The 24,631-nt window shown below is 37.1% G+C and overlaps 1 protein-coding gene across 5 annotated transcripts in view; it reads left to right on the forward strand.

The window, feature by feature from the left end:
• Positions 1–24,631, forward strand: part of RALYL (RALY RNA binding protein like) — a 376,618-nt gene that overhangs the window by 280,504 nt on the left and 71,483 nt on the right. For all 5 annotated transcript variants that reach the window (XM_053989333.1, XM_053989327.1, XM_053989351.1 and 2 more), the window contains one exon: positions 22,298–22,373. In XM_053989333.1, the coding sequence (XP_053845308.1) occupies positions 22,298–22,373 (76 nt within the window). The remainder of the gene's footprint in view (positions 1–22,297; positions 22,374–24,631) is intronic.

Consider the following 24,631-nt stretch of genomic DNA (forward strand, 5'->3'; position numbering starts at 1 on the left):
TTTTCTTTGACACACAAATTCATTCCTTATCTTGTAATGTATAACTACTGACGAAGTCCTTAAAAAAAAAAATGACTCTGCAGTTCCATGACAAAAGACCAACCAAGAATACATGCCAGTTACACCTGTTTTGTTTCCACAGCTGTAGAAATGTATTTGTCACAAAGATGTTAGTTTGATCATTGATTTATTCTAGTCAGGAAAGCAAAGAATAGAAGACATTAATAAGCTTTAGATGTTACTCTGTGAAAGAGTAATTAGCTTGATGTATGTTTTTCTGAAAACTAAATGCAATGTGGCCTTAGCCAGATCCCACTTATGCTCATGTACACTGAAGAAATATGTTTGTTCAAAAATTTTAAATTCCTTTAAAAATTATTAATCATGAAAACTCTGCAGCTTATTGTGGGTGTACCCTGAAATCACAGAATCATAGAATGGTTTGGGTTAGAAGGGACATTTAAGATGATCTAGTTCCAAACCCCTGCCATGGGCAGGGACACCTTCCACTAGACCAGGTTGCTCAGAGTTCCATCCTACCTGGCCTTGAGCACTTGCAGAGATGAGGCATCCACAACTTTTCTGGACACCTTGCTCCAGTGCCTCACAACCCTAAAGAATTTCTTCATAATATCTAATCTAAACCTACTCTCATTTTGAAGCCATTATACCTTTTCCCATCTCTACAGGCCCTTATAAAAAAAAAAATCCCTCTCCAGCTTTCTAGCAGCTCCCTTCAGATACTGGAAGGCCACAATTAGATCACCCCTAAGCCATCTATTATTCAGGCTGAACAATCCTAATTCTCTTAGCCTGCATGCAGTGCTAAATTGGTCAGCATTGAGGCTGCTTAACAAACTGGCACCTCAGAGGTTAGATGCAAATGAAGTTTGAGAAAAAAACACAGTAGGTTACTAAAAAAAATTTTCCAGACTTACAAAGATTTGTATGCATTTTTAGATGATTTTAAAAGCAAAATGCCTGGGTTTTATTAATTCAAAATATTTGAAAATTTTTGTTTTAGGTATCTTTAAATGAGTGAAGCTGCATATACCTATATATGTCCATGTTTTGTGGCTGATTTCTTTTCCAGTTTGTGCCATTTCTCATCACTCTGGCTGGTACAAAATCCTGTGAATGTATTAATCCCTCTGTATTAGAACTAAGCTGATTGCTAGCTGAGGCTTAAGAAGATAGTCCCATTGTAGCAGATATGTGCTGCTGGTATTTATCATCAGAATCCCCACAGAAGGTGTTTATTGTGGGCCCTGTGCTTCCAGGCTAAGGCAATTTTTCCCATAGCCACCTGTGATAAACACACCCCATACAGAAGGAAAAAAATCCTCTATCAGATCTCCAAGCAGATATGCTCAGCTGCTCCTTCTGAACAAACATTCTCCTTGTCTGGAGTTCCACTGTAACTGAGAACAAAAGTTTTCCTGGGGCAAGCTGATAGCTTCTATGGAGAGTTCATTTGAGGTAAAGAAGCCTCCATGTCAGGAGAAAACTGTTTACCAGTTCTCCAGTGTTTATTGACAGGTGATTTTGGTCAGCTGTGAATTTAATCAGAGATGGTGTAGCAGCAGAGGCAAGGAATTTTCTATGCATCCTTGGGTTTAGAAGACTATTTCATTCCTCCTTTGAGAACCTCATTACACTATTAGGAAGTATTAGAAATGTATACGAGGAAGGAGAAAGATGAGAAAGTAAGACCTATGCATCACTCCATGACCCAGGTGGGAGAGAGGGAAGTGTTGCTCTCAGTTCCCAGGTGGGAGTTGGCAGAGGCTCACACGTATCCCACACATCACAGCTTTCCTTTTCCAGTGAGCTCTGCCTTTAGTCAATTCTGTGTTGATGGCCTCAGAAGGTCCCTCTGGCTTCCTTAATCCTACCAACAGATCCAAACTGCTTAGAAATAACACCATAATTACATTAGTCATACAGTTCGACACCAGCATGGGAATTAAACTGTGCAAAGGCTTTTTCCTGTCTGTGCCATACAATTGTTATTTCTGTCATCAGAAGGCACATATCTCATTTATAATAACAACTTGTGTTGAGAGATAAAAGTGCAACATTTTTAATTACTTACTATGCTAAAAATTTGAAATCATATATAAACAGGTTTGAGTAAGAAATTTACCATCATGTGGCTTTCTTCAAGTTATTTTCTTTAAAAGAGAGTGCTGGTGTACTGCCAATTTTTTGCCATCCTTTCCAGTTACAATAACTTTACAAAATCAAGTTTTCCTAAGGGCAGAATCTATCAATAGAATACTTTTCCATGCTGGGAGAAATTATTCCCAGTTAACATTTCATCCAGTAGATTGATTCTGCTTTTTCTCAGGAGCATTATTTTGCAACTATGATGAATTCTTACCACATTTTATTTCTTGTTTTAACATCATATCAGATCAATAAAAAAATACTGAAATTTACTTTTTTGATGTTCTTTGCAAATGGAATTACTGAAGAAAGGTACTGGACCAGGAATATCCTAAGTGACTCTTAAAGGTTTGCAGTATATTTTTAATATATATGCATAACAAGTTTATATTTTTCATTTAAAAATTCTTTCATTTTTTTACCTTTTGGGAACTAATGCAACTGATCTACAGTAGCAACAGAGCTTTGTTCAATACAATGAAGGCTAAAAGACTGAATTCTGGCCACATTACAACTTCTGCCATCACTATAGCTAGTTTTGGATTACCTGAATACCTAGCTATGATGGTTTTTAATGTTATAGCAACAAATGACAGATTGGATCCTCCAAACATGATATTTATACTCTGTCATTAATTGCTGCTGTTAATGGGGATCACCTGGATATGCAAGCAATAATTACAAAAGAGAACTCACAGATCAAAGCCTTTTATACAGACAATCTAAACAGTCCGAGTCTGTTGGCTTCTTCTTTCCCAAGGGATACTTGTTGGGCAATATGCTCAAAATTATCAATAATAATTTCCTGCAAAAATCATCAGAGCATTTAATTAATCCAGATTTACATACTTTGCTGATGATTTTATTTTTAATATGTGAAGGAAAGTGTTCACCCTGATAAACCTGCTTTTAGAGAGACAAGAGGCATTATCTTCCTACAGGAATTTTGTTTTCTTTATATTGAATAGGAATCAGAGATTAATATAATACTGCTGCACTCACAGCTAGTGAAATATGCACAACAGCAGTTGCTAAGAAGAAATATGAAGAAAATAATTCACATGTAAACATTTTTAGAGCAAAATTGGGAAAATATTAACAAGGCCTAGATAACTATTTAAACACCATTGTTGTTATGCACAAAGTAAAACATGCAATTTTTGAATATATGTATGCAACCATTTTGAAATCTTAGTATCTTCAGTAGAAATATGTTCAAGATTGCTATAAGTAATTATTCATTTATTGGAAGAAAATTACAGGGCAATACATAATCCCTGACACTTATCATGTGGGAACATAAATTATGTTTGTTTTTTCATGTCAGTGGCTCTATCTTGCAGGATACTAAAAGAAGATCAAGTGGTAAATATGCTAAGTCATAGCACAAGGGGCACTCATGCAGTCAGGAGGAACATGCCCAGAGCTCAGCCTAAGCATGATGTGAGTGGGACTGACAGGACTGGGTGCAGAGTCAGAGTGTGAAAAGGCGATGTTTAGAAAAAAGTGACACGAGTCAAATGCAGTGTATTACTGATCACTAAGCTGCAATACCTGTGCTTTAACACTTGACAAATTAAAACTTTCTTGTGTATCTGTGTTGCTGAGGCAATTTATCACAGCATGACTTTGCATTGGCTATTCATAGCTCCTCTACTAGAGCAGTTGGGTACAGCTCAATAATAAAAATATTTATATTTTATTCCTGTCTTTGTTCCTGTAGAACTTCTCATTATCTGTAATTGCTAACAGCTCCTTCTTGTTTACTTTTATGGAGTTTCTAGAGCATAAATGATAACTTATTCTGTTTTTCTTTTTTCTTGACTTCGCTGCTGAGATGGCAGAAAGAGGCAATCATTGGAGTGTATGGGTGCAATTACTCTTACTTTCTGATTTAGCACAATACTCACAAATTTGTTTATTTGGTAAGACCGAAGATATGCAAAGCACATAAAGGATATTTTTATGTTCATGAAACATGATAATTTAGATCATATACAACAAGGCAATTTTTTTCATATTTATTAACATGTGTGTACAATAGAGTGAATTTGTTTGCATTTCAAATGCCTCTTTCTCTTGACTGTCTCTGTCTCTTCCCACCACCATTACAGCCTTTAGATCACTCTCAAAACTCTGGGTGTTATCCCTGTTTCTAGTTAAAGTAATAATATTTTAAATTCTATGTCAGTTTTACAACATTACACATAGTCATCCTTTCGTTGATTACTGTTCCTTTGAGCAGAAGTACTAACACAAGAATAAATCCCTAAGCTTGAAAAAAGCAAGGAACAGCAAAACTCTCTTAGCTAAATTTCAATTTCACAGGTAGAAGCATTTTAGATATTAGGAATAAATGAAGAACTAGTTCCCTTCTTTTGAACTAATTCTGTTTCTAGTATAACTAAATGACATGCTCCACTGCCCACACTTCCCATGCCAAATTGATTTTCTCTTCAGCTTTTATAGTTTTAATATTTGTGATTTCTCAAATGCATACCTATAATTTGGTTTCTTTATTGCTTTCAGGGTGCCAATTGGGAAGACTCTGTCCTTTTCTTTTGGTCACCATGCTAACAATTATTATCTAAGGTTACAGATGAAGTACAAGTATGTTCAGGAGGGAATTTAGTGGTGTTAAGAAGAGGAAAATAACTTCTGTCAGCAACGGGCTCATGATTAGAAAGGAAAGAGTAAGCTAGTGGTTCCTTACTTTTCCTTTTTAATCACCTGTTCACAAGGCCTTCAGTTTATTATCTTGTTCTTATCTTTTTCAAAATGTCAGGAAGACTTATATGTATGTCATAGGTTAAGATTCCTGAACTGCAGTGAGCTTTTTTTCAGTACTTTCACAGAAGAAAGTTAACAAACCCTTACTTTATGTCCTAGTTAAAATGGCAAAGAGTGCAAAATGCAATTTCAATAAATTATATCTATATGGTAAATTTAAAGAAACTGTAAAAAGAGAAACTCTTCACTGTTAATTATTAAAGCCCTTATCCCAATGGCCATTTTCTTTCCAAAGTGTTTACAGATTTGACTGTTTTCCTAAACTATATTCTTGGTTCAATCATCATTTTTTAAAAAATCAAATTCAAATAGCAGCAATAATCCATTTCATCTCACTGGAGATAGTTAAAGAAAGAAAAGCTGGTCTCTTTATCTCAATTACTGTGGGAGAACCTAAATCCAAAAGCACAAAATATGTGAATACAGTCAAATGCATTTTTGTGGGAATAAAGCCATATGACACCTTTCACATATCCCAGAAATCTGAACCATGAGGCTCAGAAATGGACAGCAGGAGCAACTCTGTGTATGTCCTTTTTACTCCAACTGTTGCACTAATACAGCACCTTTGGTTAGTCATCTGTATTCGCTACCTATCCAGCCCCCACATAGTAGCACAAGCTCACTGCAGATACACCCCAGGGACAAAAGTCACCTTGAGTCTTTCACAAACTGTTGTTGATTATATCTATGTTATCATACAGCAATGAGCACAGGAATCAATTTTATTTGTAATATACAAATTTTTGCCAATTTTTTTTTTTTTCAGTTTCATGTAGAGCGAAATAGGAGAGAATAAAGAGAAAGATGGAATGGCAGGGGGGCTTTGTTGAGGGCCTGATTATTTTTTAATGGCTTGGCAATTTGTCCTTTGGAGTAATCAGTACAGAAATATGCATACTTGAAAAATTAAAGAATATGTCTTTGTCTTTCATTGCTCAGTAGGTGAAGCCATTGGAGCAAATCGAAACTATTACACTGCTAAAAGTATTTTTAGTTTTGACAAAGCTACAACCTAGCTGTAGAGAGATAGCTCTGGTGTTATATTTTAAACAGCTTATTGTTTCATCTCTTGGTTTTGGATTGTAACTCAGGTATGGCCATGTCAGTGAAAGGAAGCTGCTGCTGTTGTTGATTTGCTGGGTTTTCTACTGAACCCTACCATGCAGTGACAATGTCAATAAGTCAATATTTCAATTAGCACTGGAGACACCTGTATGAAATATTCCTGGTTTTGTGGATGCACCAGCACTTCCCCAGTGCTTCACTGCCACTGTGCCAACACATGTTTCTGCTGGATAAAGCAGACACCAGCCATGGCAGGTCTGTGAGCCCAAGGGATGTGTGACTCCTGGATGGGGCTGCCAGAGGTCCATGTGGTTCCAGTGTCTGCATGCCAAAGGGGCCGTGGAGTACAAGAGGAGTCCCAAGCATGACAAGGAGGCACCATGTGCTTCAAAGTGGCACAATAAATATGTAATCTCATGGCCCAATATGACCTTGTTTCTGACAGTCATGGATACAGCTATTCCCAGGGAAGCCTGTCAAACATGTTTGGTCTTCACAATATGGATTGCCTTCATGAATGCTTAGCTTTTATGTAGCTCACTAAGACCAACCTTTCAGGAGTGATTGCATACAATGAGTCCTGTTCTTGGGAATAAAAAAGGAAATAAAGGATGCTGACATTTGCAGGTATGTCTGTAGGAGAAAGTAGGGGAGAAAGAGATGAATTTTAAAAGTAAATAAAAACTGTGCTCTTCCTAATGCTAGTAGTTCTGTAGATCTGTTTTATTTGTTGCTATGTTGGGTTTTTTTTAATAGTGACATATAAATTGATACCCATATTAATGACTGAAGAATTTTTTTTTCCAAAACTCAGTCTTCAGGCTAGGCTACTCACTAGTTAGCAGGGCTATGTCTTCTCCATTGCATGTTTGACAGAACTGTGGATCTTTTACTTCCTACTTCTGTTGACAGTACAGGGATTTAACACTGAAATTTTCATGTGTGGGGGTCTTTTTTTTATGAAACAGTGAAGTAATTTATTGAGTAAGCAAACATATATATACCTAGTAAAAAGTAGAATAAAATATTTTATTATTTTTATAAAAATTACTGTATATTTAACTAATATTAAACTTTAAAAATTGGTGCTGAGGTGTATTTTCTAAGATATATAAATGAAAATTGTATCTGACCTTTGAACAGATTCCTTTCATTGCTGTGTTGTCAGTGACTGAACTACAGAAGTGACTACATGAGCAAAAGATCTGTGATTCACCTCTCTCCCAGTATCATCCTATATCAGAATAGAGGTTCATACTTTTGGTAGACCAGCAAAAGCAAACATTAGTAAAATCTCCCACACTATTCTGCAGAGACTGCATTCTGTAAAACTGCAAAATTTTGCCAAATGCAGATATAAAATTTAAAATATTCATGTTTAAGCTACAATGGTATATTAACCATATTTACACCTCCAAAATTGTAGCTTTCCCAGTGTCTTCTGCTTTGTATACCCTGATTTCATTTTTACTATTTCTGTATTTTTAAAAATAATTAAATAAAATTTAATTCTTTGTGAAAGCTAGAACCTTTCCTTGATTAGAGAAACTTGGAACCTGGTAGTCTGCATAAGTGGAAGGCTTTCCATATGCAAATGCTCTAGCAGTTAGCTCTCTTGATAATGCATGAAAAATACATTCAGGTATTTGCAAATGCAAGATTGCATGCACACACCATAAAACTTTGTTACAATGCTCTGTGAAAATCAAGACCTCAGTTTCGTCCTCAGAGTCCTAGGGGATGCCTGTGCCAGGCTAGATAATTTCTGCATCCACGCTGCTGTGATACTCTGTCACACATGCCAGAGATTTTTTCACAGACTCGTATGTGAGCTGCCTGAGAAACACCCAGAGGCATGGAGAAAGGCAGAAGTAAAGCAGGATGTACCCAGTTTATGAACATTATCAGACCTGAGTGGAATATTTATATTCTTAATGGGATGCTCTTACTTCACTTGCCCTCCTGCTCCCCATCTACTCTGCAATAGGCTGTACCCCTGTGTGACAGCTGAAGCCTGTGTCAGTGACAGCACTAATCCTTGCCACACCTGCCCTCACTTGTTCTGACATGGCAGCAATACCATTTCACTTTTGGTTGGCATCCTAGCAGACAAAAATGTGCTGTGCACCATCCATCATGACTGTCCTTGTGAGCAAGTGTCACCAGGGGTAGCATATCCTGAAAAACCTGCTGAACCTAAAACTGAGCCACTGTTATCTGTAAATGGGTTTTGTCTTCCTTTGGGCATAGACCTTCATAACTCAGCAGTATCACTCACCTGCCCAAACTGCATGTATCAGAGAAACAAAACACAGAAATTTTAATTTAGAAGTACAGCCAGATAGTAATTATTCTGTTGGCATGTTATTTTTACACATTTTGGAATGAGGGATTTACAGACTTTCAGTATCTGAACAGGATCTGAGGACCTGTGATCTCTTAAATGAAGTAGGTTTGGGTACTGTTTTAATTTAAGAGAGGTGTCAAATACTGAACTAATTATTTGAGTGTAAGTAAAGCAAATATGGACCTTTCTCTGTTACTGCAGACAGGCCAAGAATTAGAACAGACTCTCTTTCCAGATCAACTTAAATGAAAAACTAAGAAAACATTAATAGACTCCAAACTGTATTGCATCCTTCACACATCAGAACTTGAGGATACCTTGAAGTGAGTGCTAGGTTTCTGCTGGGTAACTGATACTTGATCTTGGCCCAATCCTCGTGTATGAGCTGAAGCTAAGAAGCATTTCCGTGTTCTAATTCATGATTTTTTTTTTAATTAGCTCAGCCTTTTGAACTCTTTAAAGTGTGGAGAGGGAAAAGGCTTTTGAGGGATAAAACTAAAATAAAGAGCATAATTTGCATCAAAAAATGTTTAATTGTCATTAAAGGGTTAATTTTCCATTGATCCTGGAGATTCTATGGTGGTGACTCAGTACTCTAGTGAATGGCATAAAATGAAGCAATGAAGGAAGAAATGTACTACAATTTATTGTTTTCCAATGTTATTTTATGTCTTTATGGATCACTGTATGAATCCTGACCTAAACCTGATTTTATCGAAGACTTTAGGGGAAGGTTACACTAACAATAAGAGCTTAAGCTCTCATCCAAAGTTGTATCCTCTCTTTTATCAGCACTGCTTTTCCATACTGACCTAATTGCTTGGAAAATAGGTAAAATTATTTTTAAGTATGGAATTCTACATTCTTTTAAGAGTCATAAGTTGTGTCTGGCAACATGAAAAAGTTGTAAGGTTAAGATTACAGCAAAGCAAAGTTAGCACAGCTGGTTGCAGGCTGTTGGGTCAATATATATCAGACCAGCATATATACTTTGGCTTTGCTTGAAACTAACTAACTAACTAAATAAATAAATAAATAAATAAATAAAAAGAAAAAAAAAAAAACAGAAAAAAAAACCCCACAATGTTAACAGCAGTGTCTGATAAGGAGTTGAACATGAGGAAGCAAGAGATTAGTGGACAGTATGCTGAAACATTATGTTGAATCACATTCATTTTTATTCAGAGGGATCATTCAGCCTATTGTTTTCCTCTGGCCATTCTGTTTGTTGCAATGTAAGATTTAGCAATCTTATTTATTCTTAAAATGAATTAAAATAGCAATGCTAAAGCTTTAAAAATGCCTGCATCTTTCATCTCTCCTTGTACTCCCTTCCTCATTTTAAATGACAAGCATGAGATTAGTGGTTTATGCAGTATGTCCAGAAGATTAATGTTTCCAGGTGATCTTAGAGAGCTGTTTCATTTGAACAGCCATGAGACTTTCTTATTGCATAGAGAAGGGCAAAAAAAAAAGGGAAACAAATAATCTAACCATCTAAAAGCTGCAGGTACTGAGATTTAAGATAGATCCTTGGCACCTTCCTTTAGTAATAATGCTAGATAAGAATTTCAGATTTGATATTTCTAAGACTAAGGAGTGTTTTGTTTTCTGTTTAAAAGCAATTGGTTCCAGCATCCACTTCAGTACAATAATTTAATGCTAGATTCAGGAATTCAATATTCCTTAGTGTTCCTATGTAATCTTCAATTTTCAGGAACTGTGTGATAAAGGTGATATGCAAAACTTGACAATTTTCCAGGTGAAAAAATACATGCTTCTATTGCAAATGTTTTCACACACAAGTATACACATACAAATATATAAAGGAAAAGGCAAATGCAAGAACTTTGGGTAGGAGTTTGCAAAGTGGGTGAAAATTTGATTGGGGTGTATTGTGCCTGTTTTAACTTCATGGTGAAGTTGCAGAAAAAATGCTACAGCTTCCAATGAGACTCAAAGCAAAAATAAGGATTCTGAACTCCTTACAGGAATCTGATATAAGTCCAAAATACCTCTGAGGAAGCGAATGTCCAAATGGTGTTCACTATCTTGTCTAGCTTTATGTATTTCTTATCCCAACTGCAGTAGAATTTGGTTTCTAAAGCCTTTTTACAAACATTTGTGATGTGTGTTTATGTGCAGCTTACTCAAAATAATCACATTCTGAAAAAATATTGGAAGTCTCACGGTCTGTCATGATTTGACACTGATGCAATGCCAGCGCCCCCATGAAAATACACCTTCCCAAATAAATGCGGTGAGATGTTATCAGGAATGGAGCAGAGCAGGCCCAAGCTTAATAACAAAGGGAAAAAACTTTATTAAACTACTACTACAAAAGACACAGGCACTAAATCCAGGATGAAGACTCTCTAAAACACCCCTCCTCCTCCCAATTTCCAAAACAACCATCATGAAACGTCACTCGGGATTCCTGATCAAATTACCACCCTTCAGATAATCAATACTCAGTCCATCAAGGGAGAGAGAAGTCTCTCTTGCGCCACAGACCCCCAGGAAACACAGTTGCCACCTCCTGTGTTTCCATGTCACACATGGCAACTGCCTGGAGAAAATCTGCCAGTGTGACCCTCTCCTTTCCATGTCACAGTGCTCTCACCACCGTGCATGGACAGACTGCTCATAGGGCTCCTTTAAAGATGCTTTGCCACGGACCCAAAGATACAACAGTTCAGCTTCTCATCTTGGGACTACAGTCCCCCCATTTTTCCCTGGGACCAAGGGTCCAGGAAGAGAGATCATCTTCCTGAAGACAGAGGGCATCACCATTCCCTCCTCAGCTTTCCTCTGTTCTTGCCATTCCTGTGCTGTTAGTTGCTGAAGCAGGTCTCCTTGGGTCACCACTGCATCCCCCTAAAATGCAGTCTCTATTGCAGGAGAATTTGGTTCAGTCTATGGCTAACAAGAAAAGTCCAGCCAAAAGCTACTTTATCATCTCCTCCCACCTAAATATTTCTTCTTCTAACATCTCAGGTCCTGGACTGTCTCTCTTCCACTATAAATCAAGGAGGAGTAATATTTTACAAAGCCCTCATTTCCCGGAAAGGGTTAAAAGTTCAGACTCCCTGGACGGCTGAAATCTCTGCTCAGCATTCTCGACTCCCACGCTGGGCATCATCCCCCCCTTTCTGCATCTCGTCTGTTGGCAAATTTTTAGGTGCCGTCAGGATCTCTGTCTCTTTCTCTCTGAGGGGGGGAAACAAAGGCATCTCTGCTTCTCTCCACCCTTCTGTCCGCAGGAGCTGGCTCGGTTCCAGACCTTCACCCCTGGCCTACCTCTCCCAGGCCGCATGGCTTCCCTTCCCCACGCAGCCCGTGGCTGGGCAGGGGAGGTCTGCACTGCACTCTCAGGAGACCGGAACCAAAGAGACAGTTCCCCTGGGAGTTCTTGCTTTTAACCCCCTGTGTTCTCAGAGGCGTGTCCATACTTTCAGTGATCACTCCAGGTGCCAATATCCAAACCTGACCACTGATTGGTTTGACCCAACTTCCTGGAAAAAAATTCATTTCCATGTCAAACCACAACATGGTCCTACAGATTTCTGGGGAGAAGAATTAACTCAGAGTCAGGGAGTTCTTGGTTACTATGATTTCTGAGCCAAATTACATATTTGCTGTTTGGGTAATAAAAATAGACAGATTCATGGCAAAGCTGGCTTAGACAGAAAATGTTACTGGGAAGCATAGAACAAGAACCTAATTAAAATAAAAGGTAGCAAATGTTCAGTGAGAGCTTCACTATCACTGTGTACTAATGTGCATGGTAATTATACCTTTTCTTTGAAATTCGACTGAAATATGTCATGTGGACCTTTTGGTAATACTTTTGATATTGCGACTTGATTTAATGAGGTTCAAAATAATTATTTTATTTTATAATAGAATTTTTAGTAAGCTATTACATTGTTCCTGTTATTGATTCTTTATATATGGAAATTTATGTCATTGATAATATATAGTACCTTAAACCATTTGTGAGAGAACCTCTGAAGCACCATGTAAAGTATATTTGCATGCAAACTCAAATGTAGAAATACAAAAGTAAACATAAGAAGTCCAATAAATTGCATGGAGAAGGATAATGTTTTATATTTCAAGAAAGGGTTTCTGACATGACTTTTATGATTTTTGTTATTACTGATGAGTGAAATAGTGTTTGAAAAAGGATTTGAGGCAGTGAAGAGTAGGGGAATTATAAAGCCAAAACAAAGCTCACTTTTTGTCAAGAAACATTTTTTCATTAAAAAATGCACCAATATGATATATCAGCAAGAACAGAGTAATGGGACATTTATGTACTCAGCAAAGCTATTTGAAATTGTCATGATTTCCAGTTCCAGTTCCTAACAGTTAGGTACTGACAAAATCAGTAAGGGAAGAAAGATAAAACATCATGCTTTAGGACTTAAAGTAATCCTAAACTGCTAAGCATTTTAGGAGGAGAATCATGCTGAGATGATAAGAGAATGGAAGGAAAAGAATCTTATTTCTACCTTGTTTGTGGTTCTTGTGTCTTCTTCCAAAGTATCTGGGGCTGCTGAAGGCAGAAAATTACAGTGTATCAACTATCAATCTGACAACATATAGCATTTTCTCTATTCCTATCAAGTCTTCTATTTTCCTTGCAGGAATGCCACAGAGATAGAAATAAAACAACAGTGCATATCATTAATTTTGAAGATTTTTGATATTTGCAATTTTTAAATGCCTTGCTTTTGCAATAGACTTCTATGTTTTTGCTGTCTGGTCACCAAATAGAATCCAGTGGGCAACTTCAAAAGCTGCCAATGAAAGAGAGTTAGAAGATGGCTTGAACCTAAACACTGCTGTTAAAGAAATTTTGGATTTGGCATACCTTATTTTGTGTATCACCTCCACAGTAAAATTTAATTCCATGTGCCAAATTTCCATGGAATTTTCTCCACTTTATCTTCTTTATGTCACTGCTATATTATTTTATAATACTAAAACTAATATATATATATATATATATATATATATATATATATATATATATATATATATAATTGTATAATACTAAAACTATAATAGCAGCAAGGTAATATTTATAGTTTTTCCATGATAAGGTATGAGCTAATTCTGTAGCTGTCAATCATATGATTTTACAATGTTTGTGTTACAAAGACAAAACTTTTCAGGACTGTATTATGTGATATATTGGATATAAGGAATTTTTTTTTCTCAATGATAGTGGTGAAGCACTGCACAGTACTGCACAGGTTGCCCAGTGAGGCTGTGGATGTCCCACTACTGGAAGTGTTCAAGGCTAGATTGGACAAGATTTTGAGCAACCTGATCTACTGAAATATGTCTCTTCCCATGGCAGGAGAGTTGGACAATTTGATGTTTAAAGCTCCCTTTCCAACATATATTATTCTCATTATTCTATGAGTCTATAATATGGGGCACAAGTTTTCATAAAGCTGACAGTGGAAAAACTACTGTATCTCAAAGAAAATGCTAGAAGACATGCTATGCAATTCCAAAGTAAACTGGAATTTGAAAAGATCCTTCTCTATAGATCTCTAAATCCACAAAACCTGGAACATGAGAATCATGAGCAGAAAGAGAGTATATGGAAAGGAGAATTGAATAGCTGAAATTAGTTGAGAGTAATTGTTTTGGGTCAATGGGTTTTTTCAAGTAATGTGGGACCAACAGGAAAGCCTGAATCTTAGATCATCTGAGAAGCCAAGAACAGTGAAGATTAGAGGAAAGATTTCAGGTCAGAGAATGAGGGTAAAACCAGATGTTTTAGAGAGGAATATTATTGGAAAGTGTTGAAAGTGCATTTGGGGCTGCAGAGGTCCATTTCTGTCACCCCCACCAGCTTCCCTGATCAGTGAACATCATTGTTCAAGATTCAGTGAAATCCACAGCATGATTCCTCTCTGATCTGTTGTGAGCCTGGATGAAAGCCTCTAGCCTGTGGGAATACCTTCAAGATCAGACCTCAGCTTGAAGGTTTTGACAGCAATGTTCAGGGTGTCAAATATACCAATCCCTCAGTGATGACTCTAATGCTGAACCCAGCCAGCCATTCAGCGACACACACTGCCCTCACACCTAACAGCACTTTGAAAGTGTCCATCAATGTTTTCTGCCCCAAACCATCACCTACTGCCTCTGCTCCCTGGCTCTGGGGTTGCTGCAACCTCCTGCCCAAACCAGGAAAGGTCCCAGGCTGCAACATGCAGAATGACATGTGCATTGCAAAGTATTTATCTGGAAGCCACTCTGCCTGTGACGCCCAGAGAGCCTTGGCTACATTCACTTTGCAAGATTATGAGAAAATGCACTTCCCATGTAAGCAAATTTTGTTTTAATGTTCAAGAAATATGATTAACAAGTGCAGAAAATGTTGGTAATTTTTTGCAAAATCTTGTTATTGTGATGTCTATTTTAGGAAAAAAAAATTTCCTCATGTTTTATTTAATAAAGTTTACCATCTGCAGGAGAAATAGTGAGTAAGACAAAATGATTGGGGCAATGAGGATTTTGAACTCTTTTGTACACAATGGATTTCAATTGTCATGAAAAACTATTGCTAGGAGCATGAAGTTAACATCAGTAAGAGAGTCAGATGAATGGCCATGGGGCAGAGGAAGTAGCCAAGTATTAGAAGAGAAAGAGAGAAAAAATGTAGTCTGAGGACAAATTGAAAATTACCAAGGTTCAGGGCATGTTCCCTAGAATAAATCATATTGAAATCTGAAAGAAGTAGATGAGGGACTTTCATAGTCTATCCCCACTACACTGTTTAATGTTTCTGCTTGGGGCTAATTGCAGTGCTGAGAAACCCAGACATCCAGTCAACAAGAAGCTTTGTCTGAATCTCATGGTAATAACTATCTTTTGTTATCAGAGAAGAGCAGCACAGAGTTTGTTGCCTGCTGTCTTGTAATGACTGCACTTGATCTGAAATAAGACAGATGCTCTATTTTTTATTTGTAAGCAGCATCTTTACTGTGATCAAGAGAAATCAAAGGCAATCCTTGCACTCCTCAGTCTGGAAAAAAAAAGCTGTAGATCAAGGACCTATTCTGTTTCACATTAACAGCATCACTGAGAAGGTAGAAGTACAAACAGGGTTTGCAATCATATGCGACTCCTTGCTTGAACTCTTTTTGTTGGTTCATTTTCTTGTTGGCTAAGCTTACATTAAAACTGTTTCTTTTTTCCTGAAGATAGCAGAAAGTTCCTGATGTACTTTTCTGCTGCTTTCTTTTACCCTCATGGCAACATTAATTTTCTGCATGTGCATAATTTACTAGTCCTGGTACATAGAAATCTTGTTCTCTGGGTGAGAAGCAGAAGACACAAGCCTGATTAAATTAAAAGGATCTTACAGGAAGACTATACTTGCCTGCATCTATAATTTGGCTCTGGTGGGGTGAAACACACATGTGACAGTCAGCTTCATGGTTGCCATGGCACAAACCAGTCTGTATTTCTACAGTAAACACCCGAACCCTCACAGCTCTTACAGAGATCGTCTGCAGATAAGTGGCTATCGCCACGGCCACATAGTCCCTTTGAAGCTGAATCTGATTCTCTTGTATCTGCAAGTGTTGAACTTCCTGCAGAGGAATGCAGAAGCCCTGTGCTGAGGAGGAGGAGTGGGCAGGATTGTCAGCAACAGGGCTGCTCTCCTTCCCATAGGAATTCCTTCACAAGGCATGCCATATTCTCTGTGGTGTTCCTTTCCTTGCAGCCCAGTACCCCAGAGTGACTCCTGCCACATCACAGTAATTCCTCTGCAGAGATTCAAGCACCAGAAGAGAAGCAGTTTTTAGGGTCTTGGCCACAGATTCTTTAATCAATGGAGTCCATGGACAGTCAGTCCAAGGGCACAAATAAGCATTCTCCTCTTCCCCTAGAAGAAGTGATGCTTCTCCCTAGGCATGGACATGGATCACTGCTGATGGCACAACCAGTAGGGCCGGGAAGTTTGGCCCAGATTGTGGTGTTACTGAGGTGGGAGGTGCAGCAGACAAAAACCAAGGCAGACCAATGCCCCTCAGCTGTGAAGTACATTGGCATCTATTCTGGAGCTGAGAGACTGCTGTCTCCAGGGCTCTGAAGGAATGATGTGTGATGGGCATACAAACAGGACAGGATTTCCTCTTTCACCTGTTGCCTGTCCTCACACCAACCCAATTCCCTGGGGAACAGAAAAAAATTCCTGCAAGACAACTCCTGACACTTTTGCCACTGAATAGTTTTAAGAGTGATAGTTTATATAATCCCATAGCCTCATTTCATTTTAGCAGTATTTAATGAAAGAAGAAATGGTTGAACAAAGCAATTTCATATACTATTCAACAAGCAGCTCTTTCTGTATGAAGCATTAACAATAGCTGTCATCTTTGTACAAAAAAAGGCTTCCAATTACTTCAATGCTAAGAGAAAATCCAAATAATGAGAGTCCCACAAGAATTTTTAATACCATTATGGAAAAGGAAAAGGTGTGACCCTGAACTCCATTTAATATTTTACTAGCCTTGTGAATCAATTTGAGCTTGTGTTCAATTTTCTGGAAAGTTTCATCTTTACAGCTGTACAATTTGGGCACATAATGGAAGAGAACAGAGAGCTGTCCTTTCCTCTCTGCTTTTTTCACATGCTAGAGATGGGGGAAAGGGAGGAGATGGCATGTAATAGATGGAACATATAAAGAAAAAAGTAAGTTCATGATATAAAAAATGTCATATGACTTCTTTAAAATTTCTTTATCTGGCAGCAGGGAAATTTATAAGACTAGTAGATGGAAGAGTATAAAAGAAAGATAGATTAGCCTTAGCTTTTCTGGTGTACAGTTATGCTATAAACCATATGGCTGCAGGTTTTCTCTAGATTACATTTACCTCTTGGTCTTTCTCTTCTATCTGAAATATTTTTTGTCATCTGAAAGAGAAGAAAATGCATCCTGATCTCTTGCTACCAATACCTCCCTCTGTTTATAGATTGTCCATTCACTGTGTGAATTCCTTCCTATATCCTAATTTAAATTACCATCTCTTCCAGTAAATGTTGGTCAACTTCCAACTTATTTGGAAATACACAATGATACAGTTTTTTATTGAAAATTTAAGTCAAATAAGTGTAGAATTGTTCAAGGAATGTCTCCATGTCTGTAACCATTCACAAGAATGTGTGGAAGAACACACCTGAGGAAACATGTCTTAGAAAATCATCTTTGGAGCTTTAAAGGTACTTGGAGTTTTCTCAGCTCCATGTTTTGGTTTTCAGTCTTTCTGACATGGCGCCCACAGTCAGAGGTCATCACATCTTAGTATTAAATTATGGGCACTAATTATAGGTACATGGGTCTGTTCTCTTTCACTGGGTGAAATGCCTGCAGTGATCTCTAGGTCATGTCCATTCTCTACCTATATCTAGAAATTGCATTTACAGTACTTGTAAACTGTGGCTAAAAGTAATGGAAAGAAACAATTTAATACAACAGATAAAAGAGTACTAGTGCCTTGAAAGGGATCAATTTAATTTTGTAGGTTAAATGTAGTCTGAGACATGGGCTCTGGATTGACAGCAGAAAGCCTCAAAATCCCAGTTTTCATGAATTGAGTTAGTGCCTATTAAAGCTTCTTGTTTATGGCATTTGTTTTTGTGAACCAAAATTATTTTGGTTTTGTTTTTTTCTTTTAAAGAATCTTTTAAAGAATCTGAAGGGCAAGGATACCAAGAAATACCGAAATACTTCTAGGGTATGAATGCTCTTTAGGTATCATTGCTTGCACTTACAAAGCCTGTTTGAAGTCAGCTGTTGTCTTCAGGACCAGATTCTCAGACTACTTTGCCAAGGAATCTGGGATCAAAGCAGAAGGACTCGCAGATACTGCTTCTCCAAAAGTGGAATGTTTATGTCTGGAGGAGGTAGGCTGTCAATGATAGGAAATGGTGATAGGAGAAATGTAGATTATGCTATGTTGAGTTGTCTTTTCAGACAATTTTATGTAGCCGCTCATTACAATGAGTGCCCTTCTAAAATGGTAATCATGCTCTTTTTTAAATTATTTTTATGTTTTGTCATTAATCACCAGGCATTTTCAGTACAATTACAAATAAAAATACCAAAATAAAAAATCAGATCTATTCGGCTGATGACACAAAACCTTGAAAGAAATCTAAATCTCATTCTTTGACTAAGCTCTGCCATGATAACAGGAAAGTATAGAACTAAAAATGGATTTCTTTTGATAAAAAAATGTAATTTCATTTGATTCTGAAAGCACATAAAGTCAAGATGCTGCATTACAATGTGTTGTTTTCTGCATATTGACTTTGACATTCGTAGTGTTACCATAGTATTTTGAATTTCAGTGATGAATTTATCTTGGTATTGATATCTAAGTGAACATTTCTAGTATACAAGCTGAGAAAATAATGTCCCTGGGCTGCTCCATTCCACATAGAATTATACAATTATACAATCATAGAATCATAGAATGGTTTGGGTTGGAATGGACCTTAAAGACCATCCAGTTCAAACCTCCCTGACAGACCCAGGTTCAGGATCTTGAACTTGTCCTTGTTGAACTTCATAAGGTTTACACGGGTTCACTTCTCATACCTATGAAGGTCTCTCTAGATGGCATCCCTTGCCTCCAGTGTCCGCACAGCTTGGTGTCATTGGCAAACCTGCAGAGGGTGCACTCAATGCCACTGTCTGTGTTGCCAGAAAGATGTTAAACTGCGCCAGTCTCAGTACTGATCCGCAAGGAATGCCTCTTGTCAGTGGTCTTCACTAGAAAATCTACTTATTTAATACATATTTGAGTGTGACCACAAGCCATTTCTTTATCCATCAGGTGCCAATTCATCAAATCCTTGCCTCTCCAGAAGAAATGTGAATGTCTTTGTCCCTTGTGAAGGAAGTTGTCTGGTACATATTCATGTACAAGTGTAGTAGCTAATTTGACAGCTTAAGGAGTGATGTGTTTCTGCATTCCTTGGGGTGGAATCATTAGCACAGGTAAATCTCTGTGCTGCTGACAGCAAATTTATTTGACATAGAGTTTATGATCTAGTAGATGTAAATGTCTGCTGTGAAACAAATGATGGATGAAGGAAGAGAACAGCTTATCTCACAAGATTTCCAGTTGGGATAGAAATAATCTATCTTGCAAAATGTTGACAAGTTCACTTTTAATCTTAGTTAGAAAATTGAGGCTGGGAGAGATAGTGCTGAAAAAATAATGGGGTGAAAATCTTTTCTAACTTTTCAAAGCATTTCCTGCATCTATTCTTAACTTGCTACAAAGTGCTTAGGGATTTGCAGAGCTATTCAATCACTTTCATATTAACAGAAAAGCCCCATGTGCACAGCTTTTGTATGAACTATTTCCTGTGCTAAAGAGAATTTTGGGCTATTACTAACTGTATAAAGTAGTACACTGTTTAGAGCTTTATTTAAATGTGAGGGAATCTTAACTGATTCTGAACAGCTTTGCCACTGTGCCTCTTACCTTTCTGACATTTTTGATTGAAATAAAGAGGACACATAACTAACAGCCCTTAACCTTCTACACTACTCACCTTTTTTAAAAATGGGTCTTGTAGAGCTGCAGATGCAGGTCTATAAGAGCAGCCATCAAGATAGTATTGATATGTCCCAGGAGGATATGAAAAAGTTTATAAAACCTGTAAATACGGGTTTAAGGAGAAGAACATTTAAGATGTAACTCTGAAACAGTAGCAGATGAGAGACAAAAAATATGTGAAAATTATGGTATTGTGAAGAGGACACCACAGCCTAAGGTATTTCCCAAGAGTAGGTTATAATTCTACCTTTTTTTTTCCTTAAAATCTGTCCAGCTTGTAGTAGGAGATGGTGAAAGCCAACACAGTCAATGACCTTAAACTGACATATAAAAATAGTATGAAAAAGTCTAATTATCACAAAGGTCACAGGATAAAAATTTTGTTCCAATTATGTTTCCAGGAGCCAATGGAAATGCAACAGAGCTATCAAAATTCCTCAGTGGCTTTCAGAAGTGCTTGGTGTTTACTTTGTTGATTCAACATATTAGAATTTATATATCTTGAAATAAGTGCATCATAGCTGAACTTATAACTAAAATGGAAGACAAAAATAATATATATTTAATAACGCACTGGCTAAAATTAAGGAAAGGAAAGCATTTCAGAGAGGTAGATGAAACAAGAAAATTATTATTTTATGAAAAATTATTATTTAATAGTAATACAGCTCCTATAGAAGAAACTGCAGACAGATTTAATACCAAAATACTTTATATAAGGAAAATGTTACTTAAGTACTTTATATTATATAATTCTACATAAAAGAATTTTATATCAGGTCCTTGTATAATTTTAAATACATGTTGACTGAGCTCAAAATACCAAAAATAAGTGTAAATTTCTTAAAATTCTTTTAAATATTTGAAGTTTGAAATTTCCATTGGCAAAATATTTTCTGTCAGAAAGACGTCTAAGGGACATGCATTTTCAATAATCCTGATTGTTAAAAAAGGTCAGATTGGCTGTTTTTTATTAATTTTGTGTGAAATAAAAGTATCCAGTCAATAAGTCTTAGGCTTTTACTGCATCTTTTGAGGTCAAAAATAATAAATAAAAATGTTTGAGCTTTTAGCATCACTGCATTGGACAGTGTTTGTCCCTACTCCTACAACTTATCTTTCCACATCTCCCTCCACCACAGTCAATTTCAGGTTAAAACAGACTTTTCAGGTTAAAATAGACTTTACTGAAAACATGTGTTTTCTTGCAAGTCTCAACCACCACATGATTCCACATTTAATAGGATATGATGTTCTGTCACAGCAATTTTACACTGAAATAATTCTGATGATTTTGTTGACTGTTACCCTTTTTTTACATTATTGAAGCTGAGAAGAGATTTAGCTGCAGCATCCCTCAAATTGCATGAAATTTGTTTCCTAAACAAAAGTTTCACTTTGTCCATGTGATTCGATGTAAAGTCAATTTTGCAACATTTAATCAGAATGGAGGAGCTTTTTAATATAGATTTATTTTTATACAGACAGCTTCCTAAGCTCTAAAAGGTATTCTCCACAGAAGGGTCTCTGCTTCTTTCTCCACGTATAACTGTTCCAGCAATCATAATGAGACATCTATCTCCTGGTATGTCTTCAAGTATGATTCAAATGAAGAGACAAATTTGAGAACAAAAATAATGTCTATAGAAGCTATATATCTATATATCTCTATAGAAGCTATATATCTATATAGGGTTGACTTTCTTTTATATTTCAAGCATAAATTTACAGGTAGAACTTTCAGAGCATTCACAAGATTTCTGATCTTGTTGAGAAGAAGTATCTGCTTAAGAGAAAACATTTTCAAACCAGATTTTCTCATTCTCCAAGGAGTGATGCATTTGGGATGGGAAATAGATACTTTCTGAGTGGATGATAGAGTAGCAGTTAAAGATCAGTGTGCATTTCTTTAGATCCTAAAGGGAAATCTTCAGAATAATTGCAGTCCTCCTCAACAGAATTTGACTTGAGATCATAGTTTATTTCACCATCTAAGTTATCATCCAAATCTTCTGTATTAGAAATACATTATTGGCTTCACCAAGTAGAAACTTGTGTGTTTTAAAAATGTACAATGTACAATTAAATACAACTAAAAATTAACAATAACCGATATTTTTACTAAAATCCTCATGAATTACAGTAAATTTTTTTTTGAAAGTTTTATGGCATCAGTTCAGAAGAGGTAAAAACTAGACAGGTGTTTTAGGTATGCTGTCCATTTTCACTGCCTGTTACTCATTTTGAGCGACTTGAAGGTGCCTTTGCAAACTTCCAGATGTTTGACTTACTGATATCAAATGTTTTCTTTCAGATATCAACATGGCAGGAGAACCAAAACCATACAGACCAAAACCTGGCAACAAGCGGCCACTTTCAGCACTTTACAGGTAATTGAGATTTCACTTTAACTTACCCCAATACAATTTTTATCAGAAAAATTATGGTCACCTAAAATGTATCTACCAATGGCACTGTGCAATGTTTACCAAAATTATAATGAAATCTAAGTACTTATTAATGCTCCCACTCCTAGTACTATTATCAGTAATTTTTTTTTTCTTAATTGAGTGTTATTTCAACTTTTAGTCCTTATGATTCAGTTATTGGCTATGGCCTCATTTTTTATGACTTTTATTTGCAATGATCAGTGAAATAACTAACAATTTCAGAGCAACAAAATTGGTTTCTCATGGATTTTTCTGTCAGGGATGAGAACCAAGTTCTGACAAAAACTGGATTTCTTCCTTGGCTGTTCAGGAGGGCATTGATAGTGTCTTTCTCCTATTCCCGGGTGCCTTTTGTCATAGACAAAAACAAACATAGACAAAAACAAACTTGAGGAAAAATCCACTTTTTTTTCCAAAATTAATTATGTTTAGTGAAGCATTACACATTGTTAGGGCTACCATGCCCACATGTATTTCTGCTCAATAAACCTTACATCTCATAAAAGTACTACAGAATTTATGCTCCAGACCATGGAAGAAATTAGGGCTGATTTCTACTGTAGCTGAAATGTAGGTAGATTGGCTCTGAGAGCAACACCTCAGGAGTGAAATCAGACACACTTGAGCAGTACTTTTTCATGCCTTGTCTGGTCTGAAAGCTTCAGATGGAAATTCGAGGGTGGCGTCTCAGAAAGACAACCAGAAGCATTTTAGGTCTCCGCCTCCATGCTACATAGAAGAGATTTGAAGTTTTATCATATATCTGTCTTTAGCTGAAGTGATAGAAATATCATTTTTGGAGAAGAGACTCCCTGTTTCATCATTACTCTCAACTGCAAACTACTAAACTCTGTAGGTGTTCCTGGTAACCTTGGTCTACCCTGTTCCAGTATTTCAAAAGATTTTGAAAGATGTTCTGTGATTTTTGGCATTTATATTCATTTCTACCTCTGAGCTTTTGAAGGCTTTCTCATAACTACTTGTTCTACAGAAAATATAGGAATAAGAGAGACCTGTGGAAAGTTCTAAAGGAATTTTAAAGAGGAAAAATATCTTAGATTGTGTCCTTTCATGGATGTAGTGCAAACTATTTCTCTAGAAGATCATGAGGCTTTTATGAGCAACTAAGAGAATCCTTCCATTTCTCCCTTCATCTCAATTTTCCCTCTGCTCTAACCTTGTAAGACCCCACCTGGAGTACAGTGTCCTAATCTGGAGTACTAAGCACAAGAAAGGACTTACAGGGGGGTTATAAAATAGAACACATTTTTTACATGGGCAGATAGTGATAGGATAAAGGGGGATCAATTTTCAACTAAAAAAGGAGGGATGTTAGGAAGAAATTCTACACTCAGAGGATAGTGAGGCACGGGAACAGATTGCTCAGGGTAGTTGTGGGTGTCCCGTTGTAAATATTCAGGGCCAGGTTGGATGGGGTCCTGAGCAATCTTATCTGGTGGATGGCATCCCTGCCCGTGGTGAAATGGTTGTAACTAGATGACCTTTAAGGTTCTTTCCAACCCACTCTGTTGTTCTGTGGTATGGTCCCTTCCAACCCAAACCATTCAATGATTGTATGATAACAAGGAACTTTTATTGTCTCAGTGTCGCTCAACCTAATATGTGAGAAGTTTGGTGACTAATAGAGTTTTGGCAACACTGAGAATATTTACTTATTTCAGAACACTGTGACTGGGTCTGACTGGGATGGAGCTAATTTTCTTCATAGGATCCTGTAAGTGTTTTGGATTTGTTGCTAAAACACACCAATGTTTTGGCTGTTGCTGAACAGTGCTTGCACAGCCTCATGATTTTCTCATTTTCCTATTCTGCCTTAGTAATTAATAGGCTTGGTGTGGGCAAGAAGTTATGAAGAAATATATCTGAGACAGCTGACCCAACCTGGCCAGAGAGATATTCTCTCATATAGTCAGAAATAAAAATCGGGAAGGTTTTTCTTCCAAAGCAGCTGTTGCTTGGAGATTGCCTGGACTGCTTATGAGAGTTGGAAAGTAATTTTTCCCTTCTCACTTCCCCTATTGCACTGCAAATATCTCAATTCATGAGGCTTTTTAACATTTGATCTCTCATTCATCCTGATAGGGGACAATGGTAGGGGAGTGAGACAGTGACTATGTGGGTGCTTAGCTGCTGCCCAGGATCCACCCACAAGACTGAGACAGACAAGAGGGAAGTGG

Source organism: Vidua macroura, chromosome 1 (genome assembly GCF_024509145.1).
Source record: "Vidua macroura isolate BioBank_ID:100142 chromosome 1, ASM2450914v1, whole genome shotgun sequence".
Taxonomy (NCBI): domain Eukaryota; kingdom Metazoa; phylum Chordata; class Aves; order Passeriformes; family Viduidae; genus Vidua; species Vidua macroura.